The 18425-nt window shown below is 43.7% G+C and overlaps 1 protein-coding gene across 2 annotated transcripts; it reads left to right on the top strand.

Annotated features, from left to right (window-relative positions):
• The first annotated feature begins 308 nt into the window (after positions 1 to 308).
• Positions 309 to 16616, top strand: disp3 (dispatched RND transporter family member 3). 2 transcript variants are annotated; one of them, XM_042488501.1, is made up of 22 exons: positions 1034 to 1108; positions 1362 to 1463; positions 5429 to 6430; positions 6539 to 6758; positions 6914 to 7050; positions 7167 to 7301; positions 8511 to 8671; positions 8847 to 8986; positions 9107 to 9198; positions 9321 to 9485; positions 9841 to 10002; positions 11042 to 11188; positions 11280 to 11416; positions 11531 to 11700; positions 11800 to 11930; positions 12818 to 13002; positions 13104 to 13230; positions 13499 to 13644; positions 13755 to 13914; positions 14045 to 14158; positions 14266 to 14438; positions 14614 to 16616. In XM_042488501.1, the coding sequence occupies exons 3-22, from the start codon at positions 5437 to 5439 to the stop codon at positions 14968 to 14970; spliced, it is 4053 nt and encodes a 1350-aa protein (XP_042344435.1). In that variant the 5' UTR covers positions 1034 to 1108; positions 1362 to 1463; positions 5429 to 5436; the 3' UTR covers positions 14971 to 16616. The 2 variants fall into 2 exon arrangements, with proteins under 2 accessions (XP_042344434.1, XP_042344435.1); XM_042488500.1 differs by having other exon boundaries at positions 309 to 1463.
• The last annotated feature ends 1809 nt before the right edge of the window (positions 16617 to 18425 follow it).

Here is an 18425-nt window from a genome sequence, read left to right as displayed (position 1 = left end):
TGATCAGTTTTCACAAGATCTGTTTGTTTGTCTTCCACAGTGCTGCAGCAATAGATGTGATTAGACTCACTCTGCTTCACTTTATTGATCTCAGGTGACTGAAAAAGTCTACTCAGTCAGATGTGTCACAGCTGCACCAACAAGATGAAGACTCCTGAAGGGTGCTCTCTCTCTCTCTCACACACACAGACACACACAGACACACACTCACACTGACACGAGCAGCAGACTCTAAAACTGTTTTCTTTGTGTTTCACCTACACGCTGCACCACCTGCTATTGAAGAGCTTCTCTGGGTTAAACTTCCCTTCAGAGTTATCCATTCCCATTTAGATGATGGAGTATTTGACTCTCAATGTCAATGCAATCTGAGATAAACCTGAGTGGAGGTTGAGAAGTGAGGTGATGGATGAGCTGAATGTGGCAGTAAGAGTGGAGAGCTGGTCATTAATGTTAGATGAAAGTGAGCGAGGGGCACTATGGCTGTGGGAGAAAGCATTATTTGCACAACAAGGCAAACACAAGTCAAATCTGTGCTGAATTTACAAACAACACAAAGTGTGAGTGGTACACACAGACTGCATCAGCAGAGAGCCAGATTAAACATCGTAATTTCATGTGGTGTGAGATCACCGTGTTCACAAAGAAAGAAGAGCCACAAGCTAATAAACTCTTACTTTTAAGGTGATTATTTCAAATTGCCTGCACTTTGTCTCCCACTGTACCCAGTTATTGTGATCGCCCTCTTATAACACACCCCACCTCCCCACCAACTGAGACTAGACTCGACCATACCAACTCTGACAGCATGGGAGGGGGCTTGGCTGCAGCATCGTGACAACTGCATCATTTTAGTGACATAAAAACAGATGAATGAATGTCGAATCAGCCCAATGCATGTTTTGATTCACTTATAAAACCCCTCCCTCCAGGCTCTCTCTATTGTTCTCCAGTGATTTAAAGAAGGTTTTCCGGCTGCGTTCCCCTCCTCGCCTCTCTTTCACCAGTGAGCCAGCCAGCAGAGCAAGCTGAACAAAGCCATGGGAGAGAGAGAGAGGAGCTTCTGGGAAGAAATGTCTCTCACTGACTCTGTCGCCTGGACAACCGGGTAAGAGAGGAAGGGAGGGTGCACGAGAGAGAGAGAGAAAGGACCGAGGAGCATAAAAGCGGAGGAAAACATCACATTATTAACTGCTGAGATTAGAGGATTCCTGTAGAGTGTGTGTGTTTATGTGTGTGGAGGGGGGGAGTATATTTGTGTGTGTCATTCTCGTGTGGGGGTTCCCTTGGTGTCTCTCTTGATGAGTTATTAACTATGACAATAAAGCAGTGAATGATTTTTTTTTCCTCTTCTACACCAGAGCATGGAGGAGATGAAACTGCAGAGAACAAGTTAAGCACATTCCAAGTGGACCCAGTAGGCCTGAACGCTTCACCTGTGATTCTCGTCTCAGCAGCCTCAGGTAAGACAGCGCTCAGTGTTGCAGGGATTTGCTTTGAGAGAGATGTTTTTGTTTTAGCCTGTAAAAAAAAAAAAAAAAATACAGAACGCAGTAAAATGTGCAGTCATCTTTGAATTCAAGACAAAGTCCAAAAATGGATTAAAAAAATCAATAAAAGCTCATCCTATCTGCTCGGAGTACGAGCATTGTTCCTCAGAGTAACTCTGGAGCAGATAACTTTTGGAGAAATAGACTTCATTATCTGTTTGAATGTGCTGTTTTTATGAGGCTGGAAAAAGAAACTACCATCTCTGTAATATGGGGCTTATTTGTTCCGTTTTTATTCAGGAGTGTGAGAAAAATTGCGTGGTACAGCCCCAGGATGCTTCGCACACTGTACACATGGCTTTGCGCTTTCTCCAATGTGAGCATGAATTCATCGACAATAAGAAAATGAACACTGCTGTTAGGTGCAAATGGATCTCGAGAGTTTGACTTGAACCACGGGACTCCAGATTCACAGTGTGTAAAGGGATAGAAAGGCATGTCCGCTATAAACACACTGCTGAGCGCTCATGCATAAGAAATATATTCATAGAGCACTAGTGGTGAAATCAATGCCCCTTTAAATGAGGTGGTATGCTTGCTGAGTTTACACCAGGCTGAATGTGTGTGTGTGGGGCAGCATGTGATATCCATATTGGATGAGATGGAGAGGAGATAAGACGGTGGAGGGTGGGGTTATTTTAAGCTGCTGTCAATAATGAAGGTTACAAATCTCTCACCTTTTGTGGAAAAGATGGAGAAAAGGGAGAAAGATTGAAGCGAGGAAAAGGGCAGGAGATTGAGGGATGGCGAGCAAAAAGGCAAGGGGGGGTGTGAAAGAGATGTTGAGAGATGATTATAGGTGAAGGGTTCAGGCATGCTGGGTTTGCTCGGAGCTCCCACCTCAACTACCCGACGCAATCCAGGGATGAAGTGGAGAGTAAAAGCGCTGACACTCGCTGTTTTTATGGGAGCAAATATACATAAGAAAATAGTGGTGGAGTTTACAGTTCACCCTCCTTTTTGCTCACAACTGGCTGAACATGACACATGAGACAAATACAGCTCTGCGCTGCGCAACACAGTCCATCAAATACTGCTGTACAAGCAGGCAGGTACAGCATGGCGCTTGTTTAAAATATTGAATAAAAAAAGCTGCACAGCAAGTTTAAAATTGAGTCTTAGGTGAGGGGTGCGAAGGTTTACCTTTCAAGCGATTAATACAAGATTTCATACCTCAAAAGCGGCAAATAGATGCTCACTTCAGGCCTCTCGGTGCATGTATCTGTCTCAGTTTTCAGTATAAAACTACAATTCAGACAAAAGAACACAGCTACCTAATATAGACTGGGCCACAAGGGAGATGGCGTTTATTCCAATGAATATAGAAAGCAGGCTGCCAAATTACACTCTATTTTTAATCCACACCTGCGCAGGGTTTAAACTGCTGTGTACTCTTAATCTTTGCAAAAAAAAGTAGCAGTGTTGAACAATTCTGGGAGCTTGTAAACACATTAGTCATACCAGGCTCTGCACAGCTCGCAGTGCTTTACAGCTGCACACTGCTCATAATTATTGTACGTGAGGTGCAGTACTGTTGGATGCATAGAAGCATCAGTCTCATCAAATGGAGAGGAAAGGGATGTGTCCCTGAGGCCGTGCATCACTGTGGTTATCTTTCCTCCACTGTACCTGCATGCCGTCTGTTGCAAGACGCACAGTAGGCGACGGAGGGTTAGGTTAGCATACAGCACAGCCTTAATGTCTAACAGGCATGTCAGTCTCTAATGAGCTCCTCAAACTGTCACACTTTGACATCTGCGCCACTAATAAGCCTGTTTTCGTGTTGAAATGGACACAGAAGTGGAGCTGTGGTGGCAGTCCTCTCATTTAGATTTGTCTGAATATTAAACAGCAGAAAAGCACAATTTCTTTTCACAGATTTGAGCTGCTGGTTGTTTTTTTGGTTGTTTTTTTTAAGGGTGACGGCAGCGGTGTGTGGTGTGTCACCCCCGCCCCCCCCCTTTTCCTCCATTCCACTTCTCTCATCATATTTCTGTGCTCGTCTGCGTGCCTCCTCTCATCTTCTGTTGATGAGAGCATCATCATCAAAACAAGCTGGAGAGGCAGAGATGATGGAATGTAACAGGATTGCAATAATCTAATTACCAGAGCTGTATTCCATTTCATTTACCCTAAATATGCAATTATATCTCTCATATTTCTTAAAGATTATGTCACATAATTGGTCATATTACTTGGACACGTTTGAAGAGGAAAAGCGACTTTCATTATGGCATCACAGAAAACACCATCACTGTGCTCATTTTGAAATAACAGCCTGTGATGGGTGCAGATAACCACTAATGATGCCACCAAATTACAGCCTTTATACAGGAACAAATTGTTTTCCTAGTTATTTTCGACACACAAGGCACAGTGATCCGAAAATAATTAGATGATTTTGTTGAGATTGCATATTTGGTTTTCTGTGTTCACTTTTCACTTTAAAGCCAAACTTCCCAACACATTAATGAGTTTGTCCTCTAAAAGAGCAGGTTCACATTCACAGTGCGTGGGCAGATGCTGGTCTGCTGGTCTCCCATTAAAAGGTGCACTGGTGTCCCTGTCTGTGCAGTAAGATGACATGGTGATTAATAAAAGAAAGTGTTGTGCAGATTTAAATGGCCGAAAATAGGCCCATTTCTTCACAGAGTATTAGACACAGTGGAGCGCCTGGTTTTTTAACTCAACAGGCTTTCTTATCTTTCTTAAAAGGAAAAAATCCAGCTTAAAACTGCATTAGCATACATTAGTCCTGAGAACTTTCTGTCTCTCTCAGTTAGTGAGAAGGCTCATAATGATGTGGCCATGAAACACATCCATGAGCTCCTCCATTATTAGCCAACTGGAGACTCTTTGGACACAGTGACCGCACACAAGGTGATTTCCTCCAGCAGGCGCGAGCACAATTTGTGCTTCTAGCTCTACCATGAAATAAAGTTTATTCAGGTGTAAGAGCACAAACAAAAAACCTATAAATCAACAAGCCTCTAGTTTATTTTCATCTCCAGGGTTTGTCTCTCAAGAGCCTTTCTTCTCTGCTTTCCAACTCTTGGAGTCTTAATCATTTTTACAAATATCGATCACATTGTATAATTTGTAAAGACTTCTTTTTTTATGATGGATTTTCTCTTCAGCTATGGACCCGCGTGCAGCTATCTTTTACACATAATCAAGATTCACTGTCTTACCTGGCTGACCTTAAAGCACTGCTCTAAAGAGAAAAGATAAATTGCTGCAGTTAGCGGGCTCACTGCCACTTGAATGCAAACTGCAGTATCTTGTGTGTAAGGGAGTGGTGGAAAAAGTGGCACCTATTGACACTATTATTCAAAGGAGATAAACCCTCTCTTATTCCGCAACTCTGTCTAATATCCCACTCGCTCTTCTTGTCAGTAATTAGACAAGTGAGATGATTTAATTTGCTGCAGCGCACACACAGCCACTGTTGATATGTAGAAAGCCACCAGCAGACTCTCTCCGGGTGATAATGGCTTGCACACGCTGACAGAGAGAAGAATTAAATCGCAGCTTTTAGCCTGTCTCACCCCCGAGCTCTTGTGATCAGCATCTTAAAGCAGAACTCAGCCAACCATTTTCTCTTATAAGCCCTTGAGAAAAAAGGTCCCCCCCTTTCCTCAATTTCCACCATGTGAGCGGCAATGGAAGCCCTTTGTCGACAGCTGCTTGAGGACAGACTTAATTCGCACGTCCTTGCTTGCTGAGTGCAACTTTTGGAAGTTACCTTGTCCTTCATTTTCTCTTATGCTCATGTCAGCTGCTCGTGGTTCAAACGTCTATTTTGTGCCGCTGCCAGAGAGAAAGAAGGAGTTACTTCAAGTAAGAAATGATCAAGTGGTGTTATGTGTCTCTGACAGGTGCCAGCATGGATGTGGAGGATGAGCCGCTGCTGTTTCAGACCAGCTGGGGAGGGGAGGAAGATGAAGATGAGGAGGAGCAGGAGGAAGAGAATGGAGTTTCACATGCAGGGGGACAGAGGTGTTTCTCTAGGGAGGCTGGTGTGTGTGGACTGTGGAGGGCAGTGGGGTGGGTGTACACACGACCCTGGGTCAGTGGGGTGGTTTTAGGGGTAGTTGTCACGCTTCCATGCACCCTGTTTGCCTACATGCTCCTCTACTGCCCTCCTCTGGACATAGACCTCTCCTACAGTGCCTTTGAGGTTCACAGTCACTTCTCCGCCGAGCGCTTCGACGCCCTCACCATCGCTGTAAAGACTCAGCTGGGGTCCTGGGACAGACGTAGGCGAGACTTAGATAACAGTGCGTCTGAGGCCCTGAGGGAACTTCTGCTGGAGAGGCTGAGTAGACAGGGAGCGTTCAACAGGACAGATAATGAGGGCGTGAGGTCCTCTACTCCACAAAACGAGCCTTTACATGCAGGAAATGATCAGAAGAGAGGAGCTGCAGTGAGCAGAGATAAAAGGACAGCGTTTGATTTGGGTCAGGAGAAAATGGGGAAGCATAAGAACTCAAATCACAGAGCAGAAGAGGAAGCGAAGAGATCATTGGATGGAAACGCCACTCTGCCGCTCATTAGGAGGCGCAGGTTTGCTCCCAATTACTACCTGCAGAGTCAGGCTCTGTGGAAGATTGAGCTGGTGTTTGTGGCTCAAGGGGAGGGCGATTGCAACATCTTCACCCCTGAACGTCTGCAGACGATTCACCATGTGGAGCGTCTGCTCATGCAGCATCCGCAGTTCCATCAGTTCTGCTGGAAGCCTCTGGAGATGCTGCGGGATCTGCCACTGGGGCCGTCCTACTGCTCCCCACCCAGCTCCCTCCTCTCTTACCTCTACCCCAGTGAGAGAGGAGGGAAGATATACTATGATGGCATGGGCCCAGATCTAGCCGATATTCAAGGTGAGTCAACGGTGGAAAAAAGTGGCGGGATATAGCAGCTTTGAAGTATTAAGGTGCACCTGTAAAAGTCCTCCTAACAGTGCTGATTTGTCATGTATGTATTCCCAGGTTCTCTGAGTCTGGCCATCACTCACCCACAGTTCTACTGGTACGTGGATGAGAGTCTGTCCCCTGAGCATCTCTCCTCCTCTCTCTTACGCAGTGAGATCCACTTCGGTGCTCCTCTTCCTTCCTATTATTCCCTGCAGGACCGAGCTCACGAGCAACGATCACGCTTCAAAAACTTTGTGGTTCAGTACGCAGACATCCTGGCCAAGCAATCTACCAGGTCAGGAACAAGTCACTTCAGTATCAGCCATTCATTACAGTACATCATCATTTCTTTCAGAGGATTATTATGCTACATTAAAGTCATAGTAATATTTACATTTGCTGCACATTGTTGCAAACAGTTGACATTTGATGTTTTGTATGTGTTTTCAGCCAGGTGAAGGTGCTGTATGGGGGAACAGAGCTGTTTGATGATGAGGTGAGACACACCTTCCACAATGACATGATGCTGGCTGTCATCAGCGGAGCCTGCATCACTGTCCTCGTCTATGTCCTGACCTCCTTTTCTGGTACAGTATGACTTGCTCTTGAATCCACATGCATTGACGTGTTCACATCTCAATTTTTGAACAGTCAGAGTCAGGGATTTACATGCTCCGTTTTGTTTTCTTGTCTCTCTCCCAAGTGTTTCTGACTTTCTTTGGACTCGCTAGCATTGGACTGAGCTGCCTGATGGCTCTTTTCTTGTATCATGTTGTCTTTGGCGTGAGGTACCTGGGTATTCTCAATGGAGTTGCAGCCTTTGTTATTATTGGTATTGGTAAGGGAAAAGAAATTCACCTTTTTTTTTTAAATCAAAGGAATGGTTTAACATTTTTGGAAATAGGCCTATTTGTTATATTGTCAAGAGTTAGATGAGAAGATCAATACCACTCTCACATAAATATGTTAAATATGAAGCTAAAGCCAGCAGCCAGTTAGCGTAGCATAAAGATCGGAAACATGACTTAAATACATCTTGGTTGTTTAAGGAGCTGTATACAACATTCAGAGAGTTAATATAGCAGTAAGTAAGTGTTCGCTATGTAAACATAGAGTGGAGTAATGGCACCCTGAGCATAGAAAGTCATGCTCTTTCTTGGTCGTGGTCGTGGTCAAGCTGCGTGTGCATGTTAGTGCACGTGTGTCCCTGTGTGTGTATCCCACTGGCTAAATAATTGTTGGCACTCTGCACTGTGCTCATACGGCAGTTACTATTATTGATGCCATCCAAACCCATGATGGCGGAACATTGTCATCACGGAAGCGTAACACCCACCCTCAGGTTCCTCCACATGTTAACGCCATTAACTCTGTCAGCGCTATTGCCATTGTTAGCTCAGTTTGCACCATTAGTACCATTAGTTGCTTGCAGCCGACTCAGTCATCGCCTTGTTGAAAGCTGTGTGCAGGCAATCCCGATTCAGACTCTCAACAAAAGCCAAAATGGGAAAAAAACAAAACCTGTTTTTAAGGTGGGGTTTGTGTGGAACTATTTCTCACTCAAATCAGTAGCTTCCTGATGTCATTGCTGTGAGGCAGCCAGCGGAGTCTCCAGGAAGTTACAGCGCCAGGCCAAAAAAATAGTCCCTCCAGCAACCATTTAGCTAAGCTAATATTTCTAAAGCCACAGTCTGTTAGTGGCAGTGGTGGGTGAGTACTGAAAATCTATACTGAAGTACTTGTATTTGTATTTGACTTAAGTTAAAATAAAAAGTACCTGATTATGAATTTACTTGAAGTACAAGTTACTTTTAATTCCAATACACATTTGCTTTACTTATGACATGTTACAGTCAACACCTGGCTAGCAGTAGCTTCATATTTACTGCACAGACATGACAGAGGTGGTAATCTTCTAATCTAGCTTTCAACAAGAAAATATTGTCAACTATTCCTTCACAAACTGAAAAAAATATCTATATATTTTACAGTACATTTACCATCATATATAATAAGGCAGCTCTTTTGTTCTCTCACTGTTGCTCAGGGGTGGATGATGTATTTGTGTTCATCAGCACCTTCAGACAGGCCTCCCATCTGCGTCAGCCGCAGCAGCGAATGATCTACACAATCAAAACAGCTGGCCGGGCTACTTTCCTCACCTCCTTCACCACTGCGGCTGCCTATGCTGCTAACACCTTCTCTCAGGTAATCACAGAGGAGAAATCCAGCCGTTAATAGAATCTGTACAGGGAGTATAAATGACTCTCCTGCTATGGATGAATAGAAGTGCCTCTCTCAGCAGACAGGCATTTTCATGTGATAAGCACAAATTAAATGTCTCAAGGTCCTTTACACTGCGCTTCATTTAACTGACACTTAGATCCCAGCCGTGCATGACTTCGGCCTATTCATGGCCCTTATTGTCAGCTGCTGCTGGCTTTGGGTATCCGCCCTGATGCCCGCCGCCCTGTGTATCTGGACTGAATGTGTGGAGCATCAGGAACACGCCTGGTTGAATTGGTGAGGCATTGTCTCCCTACTTTTGTGTGAGATTTTATTTGTGCATGCTGTGCGACACCACAGGCGCATTGTAATCCCTTCAGCTGTCTCTCTCCCTAAACTGCCTCTTCTCTCTAAAAGCTGGAAGCTGTTTTCGGGACTGTCAGCGAGCCACAGCCCTTTGTCAGATGAGGATGATGATGTGGCACTTCTGTCTGTTGAGATGGAGCCAGGTGAGATTATTATCGCTCCAGCGTTGAGTGAATCACGAGGGGGAAGAATGGGAAAGGGAATAAGTCTAGGTTGTAAAACAGTGTGAAGGCACCACTAAGCTCCCTGTCTTTGCCTCGGCCAGGCTCCTGTGACACAGACGGCGATGCGGCCATTCTTTCCCTGTCAGTGGAGACACCTCTGTCCCCTCCAGGGCAGCAGCATGTGGGCGTGGTGAGCACAAATCTGCGGTGGGCCCTGAAGCACTTAGTGGCAGAGCCAGCTGTGGAGCGTCGGAAAGCCGTTCTAGGTGAGATTTAATATAAACCTCTGAGAGCTCACTCACTTGGCACGGCAATTTATAGTCAATAAAACTTAAAAAGATCAAAGAGAAATTTCTATAGTTTGGTTTCCACAGATATTGTCAGCCAAGATCTTGATCTATGATTTAGACATGACAGTAACCTCCAGCTCATCTCGGTCCAGCCTGAGGGGATTCAGTCTGTCAGAGGAAGAGCAAGTGCCTATCATGAAGAATTTATCCTCCCTCTTTTAAGGAGAGACTGTAATTGATCCTTGCTCCTGATGTGTCTCTCAGCTGCTCTATCTACTCAATCAGACCCTCCTCTCTGCCATCATTTATCACTGTCTTCCTGTCTGCACAGGTATCTTCCTCCTGGTTCTGCTTTTATCTGCTGGCTGCTGCTGTCTCCTGAGGCCGGCCACTCACGCCCCTCTGCTTTTCCGCCGGGACACAAACCTCCAGACTCTGCTGGCTCTGAGGAGCAACCTCAGCGGTCAAGGCATCTCCTGCCCCATGTGCTCAGGTGTGCTTTGAAATGAAAATCGTGTTGACAATATTTTAAATGTTTGACAACAATAGAATTTCACCATCGTCACAATTTTACAGATGTTGGGTTTTGTTCTCCAAACCTTATGACTAAATGTCATTATTCTCAGAGGTGGGCGTGTCGGGTCACACAACTCAAGTCAGATTCAAGTCCAAAATTTGAGGGACTTGGGAGTTGCTGGACTAACAGAAATAAAAGACTCGACTTGACTTTGAAACAGTAGACACAACTTGAGACTTAGACTTGTGACAGATGACTTGAAGGGACTTTTTTTTAAAAATTCAATATTTGCATTTTTCTAGATATTGAGAAGTTTTATTTTTGGAACGTGATTCAGTGATTTCTAGTTGTAGGGGCGCAAGCCTGGCAACCTACAATAATGCGTTCATTGCACAAGGTATTTATCATGGTAGGGACTAGTCAAAAATAATAATACTAATAATAAAATTATTGGATTTAAGGATTTTGTTTTTAACGACTGACATAAAGACAAGAGCAGTAGGTAAGGTCTGCAGCTCAAAAATCAATCACACAACCATCTGTCACTATAAAACCCATAATGAAAGGTTACTTACGTGAATGTCTTTTTCATGATCTGGTCAAACATTAGTTTGACCAGATCATCAGATTTCGTATAACTTAATGTGTGACGTGCTTGACCTGAGCAGTCAGTTGAGGCTGTAAGATTAAACCAATGTGGAAGTGCCAAAAAACTGCAGTTCCATGAATGCTACAGTCTGCAAGCCAGATCCATCCCCGTTTCTCCACAGCTCCAGCCAGTTGTCCAAATGTGATCACTTCTGGCTCCAAAAAAATGAACAAGATGGTGATGGTTATTTAGCAAGGCAACTTAAGACCAACAAATTATCTAACTGTCAAACTGACGTTGGCAGTAGATGTTGTTTTGACATTGAACTTTGGTCACCCAACATAACGTAAATTTAACCAAATATCAACGGCTAACGACATTGGTGGCCATCTGGAAAATGTCTGATTCCCTTGTTGTGCTCTACAGGTGTGTTCATGGAAAAACCCCATCCTTTGTACGTGCACAATTCCTCACCAGCATTTAAGTTTTCTACGCATCAGCAGACAGCAAGCGCAACAACCTCCACTGCTCCTCGGAGCTCAGTTAAACCAAATTCAAGCACTAACCGAACAGGTAAAACATTTAGCACATTAAAAATCCTCTTCCTCTTTATTTAACTCCTCTCCCGCTATTTTAAAATATTCTACTTTCTGCTCATTTTTAGGCACTTTACTCACAGTGTACATATCAAAGTTGGACCTCGGAGCCTCTACAACTCTTTACCGCTTCTCTCTCAACACCAGCACTCCCTCCCCGTGGAAACAGTGCAGCACAGAGCACGAAGAGGTGTCATCATTTCAGGTTAGAGAGCAAAAAAAGTAATAAGAGTAATATAATTAGCTGTAATGTTATGTCTACCAAATGCGATATGTGCCACTAAAGCGGCTTATAACTAATCTCGTTTTATCTGAATAGGCTTATAATCAGCCCTGCGCCAATTACACCAGCAGAATGACAGTGTGTGTTTCCAATGTGTACCACCCGTACCCCAGCTGGATGATCACATCCACCTCATGTGAACCCCGTCATGGCTGGACGCCAGAGTTTTCCTTTTATGTGGCGTCGTCCCCGCAGCAGCACAGCAGGTGAAAACACAAGTGAAAAAAATCAGAGCATAAGTTAGATGAACTGTCAAGTCTTTTTAGTGGACAATCTGTCATTTCAGCTCCTCTGTCCCCTCTTAGGAGACTCTGTTTTGCCCAGCGCCGCCTTAGACCTCATCCCAGCCGTGTGTGTGTCAACCCACCTGGCTGCGGCATCAGCTCTGGGCCTGATGGACCCACACAGGGAGCTTTTTATATTCCTCTTCCTGGCGGTGAGTGAGCTACTAATTGAGTACATAATGATTTTGAACGATGTTGGGAATAGTTCAAAGCTTCATTCATAATGTTGACATTCAAATTCTAAATCAACATTTGAATTTGAAAGTTGCAGAAAACAAATAGGCTACACTAATATAATTTTTAATATATTATTTGTAGAATTGGATTACAGTGGTGGCTGTGTGGGATTGTTTCCAAATTGTGCGATTTCAATATTTCCAATAATTCTAGAGCACTCTTAACTCAAAGGTCAAAATGTAATGAAACAAAGATGTAAGCCAAGAAAAATTCTGCTTCAATCAATACATGTTTGTGTTTAGCCTTTAAAAGCAACATTTTCACTGCATTTTCAAAACAAGTGTCGGCTGTCCCGCTCGCTGCACCCAAAAAGAGGCTCACACCTATATTAACGGCGTGTTCTAACAGCCCCATAAATAACATTTATTCATTAAATTAAGTTGATTTAATCTGATGATTCACTACATAATATAATAACTGAGGACTGTTTTAGGATTTATTTTCTTTAAGTGGGGGGTAAATGACATCATAAAATTTGATGACAGACATTCAGAGTTTCATTTGAAAACCTCAATTGAAGCCTCGAATGTAAAAAGATGACATTTGGTGCAGCCTTAAACGTTTTTCTCACTGTATGTGTCTCACTGCTGAAATGTCTTTTTTTATGCCATTCACTCTCATGCTGAGCCTTCACAACAGAGAAAATGCAGTGATATAACACTTCTAACAAATAAAGTTTCTTAAAGTGGCAGTATCTGAACCCACTGGAGGATTTTTCCACAGTACTCTGGTTGTACACATATTTTTACACTGTATAAATAAACGCCTGTTGAGAGATTTTCCTCTGGTTCTATTTTCGAAGATCCCTCGTCTGCTGCCAAAACGAAACCATCCAAAACGTTTGGCTTTAACCCGTGCAGTGGCGGTGTATGTGGCCATCCAGCTGTGCGTCCTCTGGTCGACACTGGGGCGATGGTTTTTGTCGTGTTTGGCATCTTGGGAGTCAACCGAACAGAACACAGGGACAACCACGTTATCGGAGATATGGTGAGAGTCACGCCTGTTTCAGTGTCTCTTAGTAATCAACAGAGCCAGCTTTTTCCATGATAATCTCATGAGGTTGACATGTTGTTTAATTCTCTCCAAAGGGCAGCATTATATTGGACCCAGACTTTGATATTTTCCAGGAAATGGGGCATCTTTGCAAAATCTGTAAAGCTATTAGTGCAAACACACAACTTGTAAAGCCGGGAGGAGCACAGTGTTTGCCTTCAGGTAACAACCAAACACATTTCACAGTGACTTTACTTTAAACTAGCATAAAGACAATAAGTATAACCCTCATAGACGAAATGGTTCGCTGATTAATTGATTTGTTAATTGATCAAAAAGCAATTAATTGATTGATTGGATCTTTAAAGTCATTTTTCAAACAAGCATGCCAAAAAATGTACTGGTTCCTACCTAAAAATTCTAATAAAATAACCATCTAGAGCGAATGAGGAATCCTAAAAGGTAATGTGTTTTCCTCTGTTCTTTTCAGGTAATAAACTGTCCTCTATTCTGCCTCTGCTCCATCCTGAGTGCCACTCGCTCCCTGAGCCCAATCTGCTCCCTGGGCAGCTCTCCCACGGAGCGGTGGGAATGCATGGAGGCAAGGTCCGCTGGTTGTCCATGGCCTTTGAGTCTGTGAGTCCCTTCATCTTTCTGCTTTTCATGTCCTCGCATCATAGAGCAGCACATTTTCACATCTCTTACAGTCTGTGTCGTGGCTAACGCTCTCCCTCTCCTCCCCCAAGACCACATACAAGGGCAAATCCTCCTTTCAGACCTACTCCGACTTCCTTCAGTGGGAGAACTTCATCCAAGAGCAGCTCGCCGCCCTCCCGCAGTCCTCCGCTCTGCAACGGGGTTTCCAGACCTGCGAGCACTGGAAGCAGATCTTCATGGAAATCATAGGCGAGTGAGAGGTGGCACTACATGTCAAGTTTTTCCACCTGAAAACTGAAGAGGGATTAATTGTTAGGAGGAAGTGAGGGCAGCAGAATGTAAAAATCTACTAACACGCTGCTCTCTGGTCTGTTTGTAGGTGTGGAGAGTGCCCTCTGGAGCCTACTGCTGTCTCTGGCCATCTGTGTGGCAGCTGTGTCCGTGTTTACTGCACATCCTCTGCTGCTGCTCCCAGTACTCATAACCATTTTAGGTAAGAGATGAAGTAAATTCAGGTTGTTTAAAAATGTATTGTAAAATGGAAGATTCAGGCCTGGGTCAGGAGCTTGTGTGTCATTCTGAGTTTTTGGCTGTCATCAGGAGTGATCTGTCTGGTGGTGGCCGTCATGTATTGGCTGGGCTGGGAGATGGGAGCAGTGGAGGCCATTTCTCTGTCTATACTGGTGGGATCTTCAGTGGATTACTGTCTGCACCTGGTGGAAGGATACCTGCTGGCGGGGGAGAGGATGCCCTCTACGCCTGCGCATAACTCGGTATGGGAGTGTGAATTTGTTACAGCACTTAGGAGCAATTAGAAAAACTTCCGCATCAAACTTTTCTGTTAGCTCGCATGCTAAATAATATTCTATTAAATAAGGCCAGAAGCGCCCTGAAGGCTCATGAATAAAGAGGAGCTGCTCTTCTTATTAATCTGTGTTTTGTTTACAGGAGCCTGGGGCTGAGAGACAGAGGCGGACCCTGGAGGCAGTGAACCATGTGGGCGTTGCCATAGTGTCCAGCGCCGTCACCACAGTGATCTCCACAGTCCCTCTCTTCTTCTGTGTGATTGTGCCTTTCGCCAAATTCGGCCAGATAGTGGCCATCAACACAGCCGTCTCCATTCTGTTCACCCTGACTGTGACTGTGGCCATGTTGGCGTGCATGGCCCCCGCCCGCTTCAGCAGACCCCCCGGCGCAGTGCTGAAGGCCAGCCTGGCAGTGATGGCGGCTGCAGTCTTGGGAGCGGCGCTGTGCTGGGTGGGAGGACAGCTGGGAGCGTTGGCCTGGCAATCAATCAATGCATAAACGCAAGTGAACGCCAGCTCACACTGATGTCAGGCAGGGGTAGTTCCTCTGTGTGCCAAACTATGTAAGCACTCTTTTTTCCTCCGTGGTCAGGAGGAACATCAGATCAGTAAATGATCTTATTTACAGCACAAAGATGTCAGATTCCATAATTATATGTTTTTTTCATCACAAAAAACATGTTTTTCACTTGTATTGATCAGTGGATTGTGGTTACTATAGTGTTAATGACCATGTGACTCACAGTAGAGGATTGACCTTTTTTGGGCTGATGATTCAGCTGAGGTATTTCTTTGATCCTAAATCGCCTTCAGCCAAGAGGTGGAGATGTTTGAGTAATTGTTGGGAAACACTAACTGAGTCACAGTTTTCATCAGTGTAACTCATTGAGTTGTGAAGAGCCTCTGACTGTTCAGTGACCTCCCGTTGTGAACACCGACAGGGCGCCGCGCTCTGACGTTCATGAAGATACTGGTCCACATGACTCATGACCATCTTGTGAAATATTTATTTGATTATTCTTGTTTTCAGCCACATTTGTAACAGCAGTTATGATGTCCCAGTGTGGCTGGATTTAAAGTTGTACTAGTTTATATTGTGCACAGTTTTGTTAAATGTAATGTGTGACGTAAGTGTTTGTGCTCTCACACATTCTGAACTCTCGATGCTGCCAGCACACACTTGTTTTGAAGAGTTGTGCGTACAAAGACTTACCGCAGGATATCCTCTTTTCTGACCCCTTTCACATGTTTATATCTTGGAACTCTAACTGCTTCAATGTCTATTTTTGTCATCAGCGCCAACTGAAAGAGACCTCTTGTCAGCTCCTCAGGTGTACCCTCTACATGTCCTCCACCGCACTTGTAGGCATTCACTGTAACCAACTCTGATCCCTCCTCTGCTCTCACACAATTTAGAGCGCCACTCAAACACCTATCGACGCCGGCTCTGGTCTGCCCCGCAGTGAAGGTGAGGGCCATTTGTCAAACCACATAACACGATAATGGTTAGGGAGAGGGACTCACTCAATTGCGGCAAGAGCAGTAAATTTCTGTTTTGTGTGTGTGTGTTACTCGTGAATGTCAAATAATACAGGTGCCGAAAGCCTCGGGTCTTGTCTTTTTGGTAAATGCTCAGCAAGGTTTTCTTCTGCATTGTTATGTAACGGAGCAGTGGAGCAGGATGAAGACCTGTCACTGTTTGCCTTCAGTCACATTGTTACTGGGAAAGCCACAGAAGGCAGCCTCACATCTCCAGTTGGCTGTCGTTAATAATTCATGTGGAAACGGCTCCGATTTTACATTGAATTGCAGCGCATCAATGTTTCATGTCAGACATTAAATGAGAGGAAGTCGCTCTACATACAGCAGCGTTCCAGCTCAACATGATGAAAAGAGAACAGAGCAAATATTTTGAGTAAAAGCAGAAAAACACTGGTGGACTTTTGTTGCGTAGGGTCCTCTGTATTATTTTACAGAAGCAGCCGCATTGCATTTACTATGTTCCTGTGGAAAGTACACAGTCTGAATGTTGGTGGTCCATTTACATTTGTCTTAATGTGAATGTGATTTTTCACAGCAGCACTTCTTGTACAAAAATCATATTTACTTGCAAATAACCATTAAAGGTTTTTTTTCGACATGCAATACTATGACATTTTTTTTCAGTTTTTTTTAACACACTATATTTTGACTTGTTTCAATACACTATATTATGTCATTTTAGGGGGATTTTTCAGTTTTTTCCAAAAAACTTAAAGATAATATTTTTTGACATACTAAGCTAATGACTTCTTTCTGCCGTTTTGGACGACACACTATAGTATGACTTTTTATATGCTATATAGGAAGACGTATTATAATATGACTTTTTCATGCCCTTTTGGATGACATACTAAAGTATGACATTTTTAAGCTATTTTGAACACATACTATTGTATAACTTTTTTATGCTATTTTGGATGACATGCTAAAGTAGGACATTTTTATGCTACTGTGGAAAAAAAATGACCACACTGACTTTATAATGTTTGTGTCTACATACTACAGTATGACTTTGAATGCTTTTTTCAGTTTAATCGTCGTGGAATGTGTGTCTCATAAACAAATGGAAAAGGTGTTGCAAGTTAAGGTTTTGGGTGGGGGAATGGACATCTATCCAGTGACTTGCTTTCCATTGAATAAGAGAGCCCCAGTTAAAGGGGTAGTTGATGGTGTCTCCCACAGAGTGGAGGCCAGATGGTTCAAAGGCTGCAAAGTTGTTACAGACTGTTTGCGGATGACAAGATTTGATAGGGAGACTAAGTAAAAGTATAGCGGACGTGTCAGTCAGGACACATAAGGAGTGCCTTTGTGGCAATGGTGATAAATTGTACTGCTGGCATTGAGAGACAGTCAGAGAAAATTGAGGTCATTATTGATGCAGCAAGGAAGTTTTTGGATGTGTAGGTGTTACGGGAGAGGATGTACATCAACTGTTGAGAGACGCTTATAGGCTTTCTCAACCAGAAGTAGTTCAGGTATGTTAAAGAGGGAGCGGCGTAGGAAGGGGTATTGTGATTATTGTTATGGTCATTATTGGTATTGTTAATCCTTAGTTAGTGGAGACCTTAGGTTGAATCCAGTAGGTGGTGGCAATGCGACTTTATACACGCCAACCGCCGAACAAGGTCATTCAATCCACCACTCTATTCACGTGAAAACAGGTTTGTGGGTGAGGACCGGTCGAAACAATGTTGTTCCAATTCGCCATTCACCACTTATTTGATAAAATAAAAGTAGAAAGTACGTCGCTCATTTTTGGTAATTTTAACCAATTCAACCAAGCAACATCCCAGCCGGGCCTTGATGACGTCGCAAACTGGATTTGAATATAATGGGCCACAAAAAAAGAACCAGAGAGGATGGATGCTGCTTAAATCCTGTTATTCTGAGGTAAGTGTGAGTACACCTTACCTACTCTTTGCAGCTAACTCTTAATTTTGTCATTGGGACCAGGCCAAGCTAACTTAATTTTGCTTAATTTTCTCTTCATATCAGATTCCTACAAAGAACTCCTGTAGAAGAAGGATTTGTTCCGTCTCTGTATGGATATACAGATCGAGGAGGAAAGCAGGGGTGTGTGCATGAAAAAGCATGTGTAAGACCGACGTAGTGAAGGCTAAAATAACCAAGTAGGTGAGTGCACGCAACATTTCTTAATGCCAGCGAACATGCTAACTCAAATACCTTGTCTAGCCACACAGGCAGGTGCTTTTTTATATGGCAGAGATCCTCACAAAATTAAAATCATTTACCTAAGTGAAAAACCGTAAAGCAATGCTACAATACTCCATTGCAACTCATGCATGAAAACCCCACTAAAGTTTAGGTGCATTATTATTTGCAGTAAAATGTAGCAGAGCTACCAAATGCAGCATGTAATGTAATGTAAATGTAAATGTAGCCTACTGATTT

The sequence above is a fragment of the Plectropomus leopardus genome, chromosome 6, assembly GCF_008729295.1.
Source record: "Plectropomus leopardus isolate mb chromosome 6, YSFRI_Pleo_2.0, whole genome shotgun sequence".
In the NCBI taxonomy this organism is placed as follows: Eukaryota; Metazoa; Chordata; class Actinopteri; order Perciformes; family Serranidae; genus Plectropomus; species Plectropomus leopardus.
The sequence above is the reverse complement of the archived record's forward strand: the minus strand, read 5'-3'. Positions and strand labels throughout refer to the sequence as shown.

Coding starts and splice junctions, on each gene's coding strand:
- disp3 (XM_042488500.1), top strand. CDS start 1,334: ATGATTTTTTTTTCCTCTTCTACACCAGAGCATGGAGGAGATGAAACT. Junction 13,003..13,103: donor ACCACGTTATCGGAGATATG/GTGAGAGTCACG, acceptor TTCTCTCCAAAG/GGCAGCATTATATTGGACCC. Junction 14,439..14,613: donor CTACGCCTGCGCATAACTCG/GTATGGGAGTGT, acceptor TTTTGTTTACAG/GAGCCTGGGGCTGAGAGACA.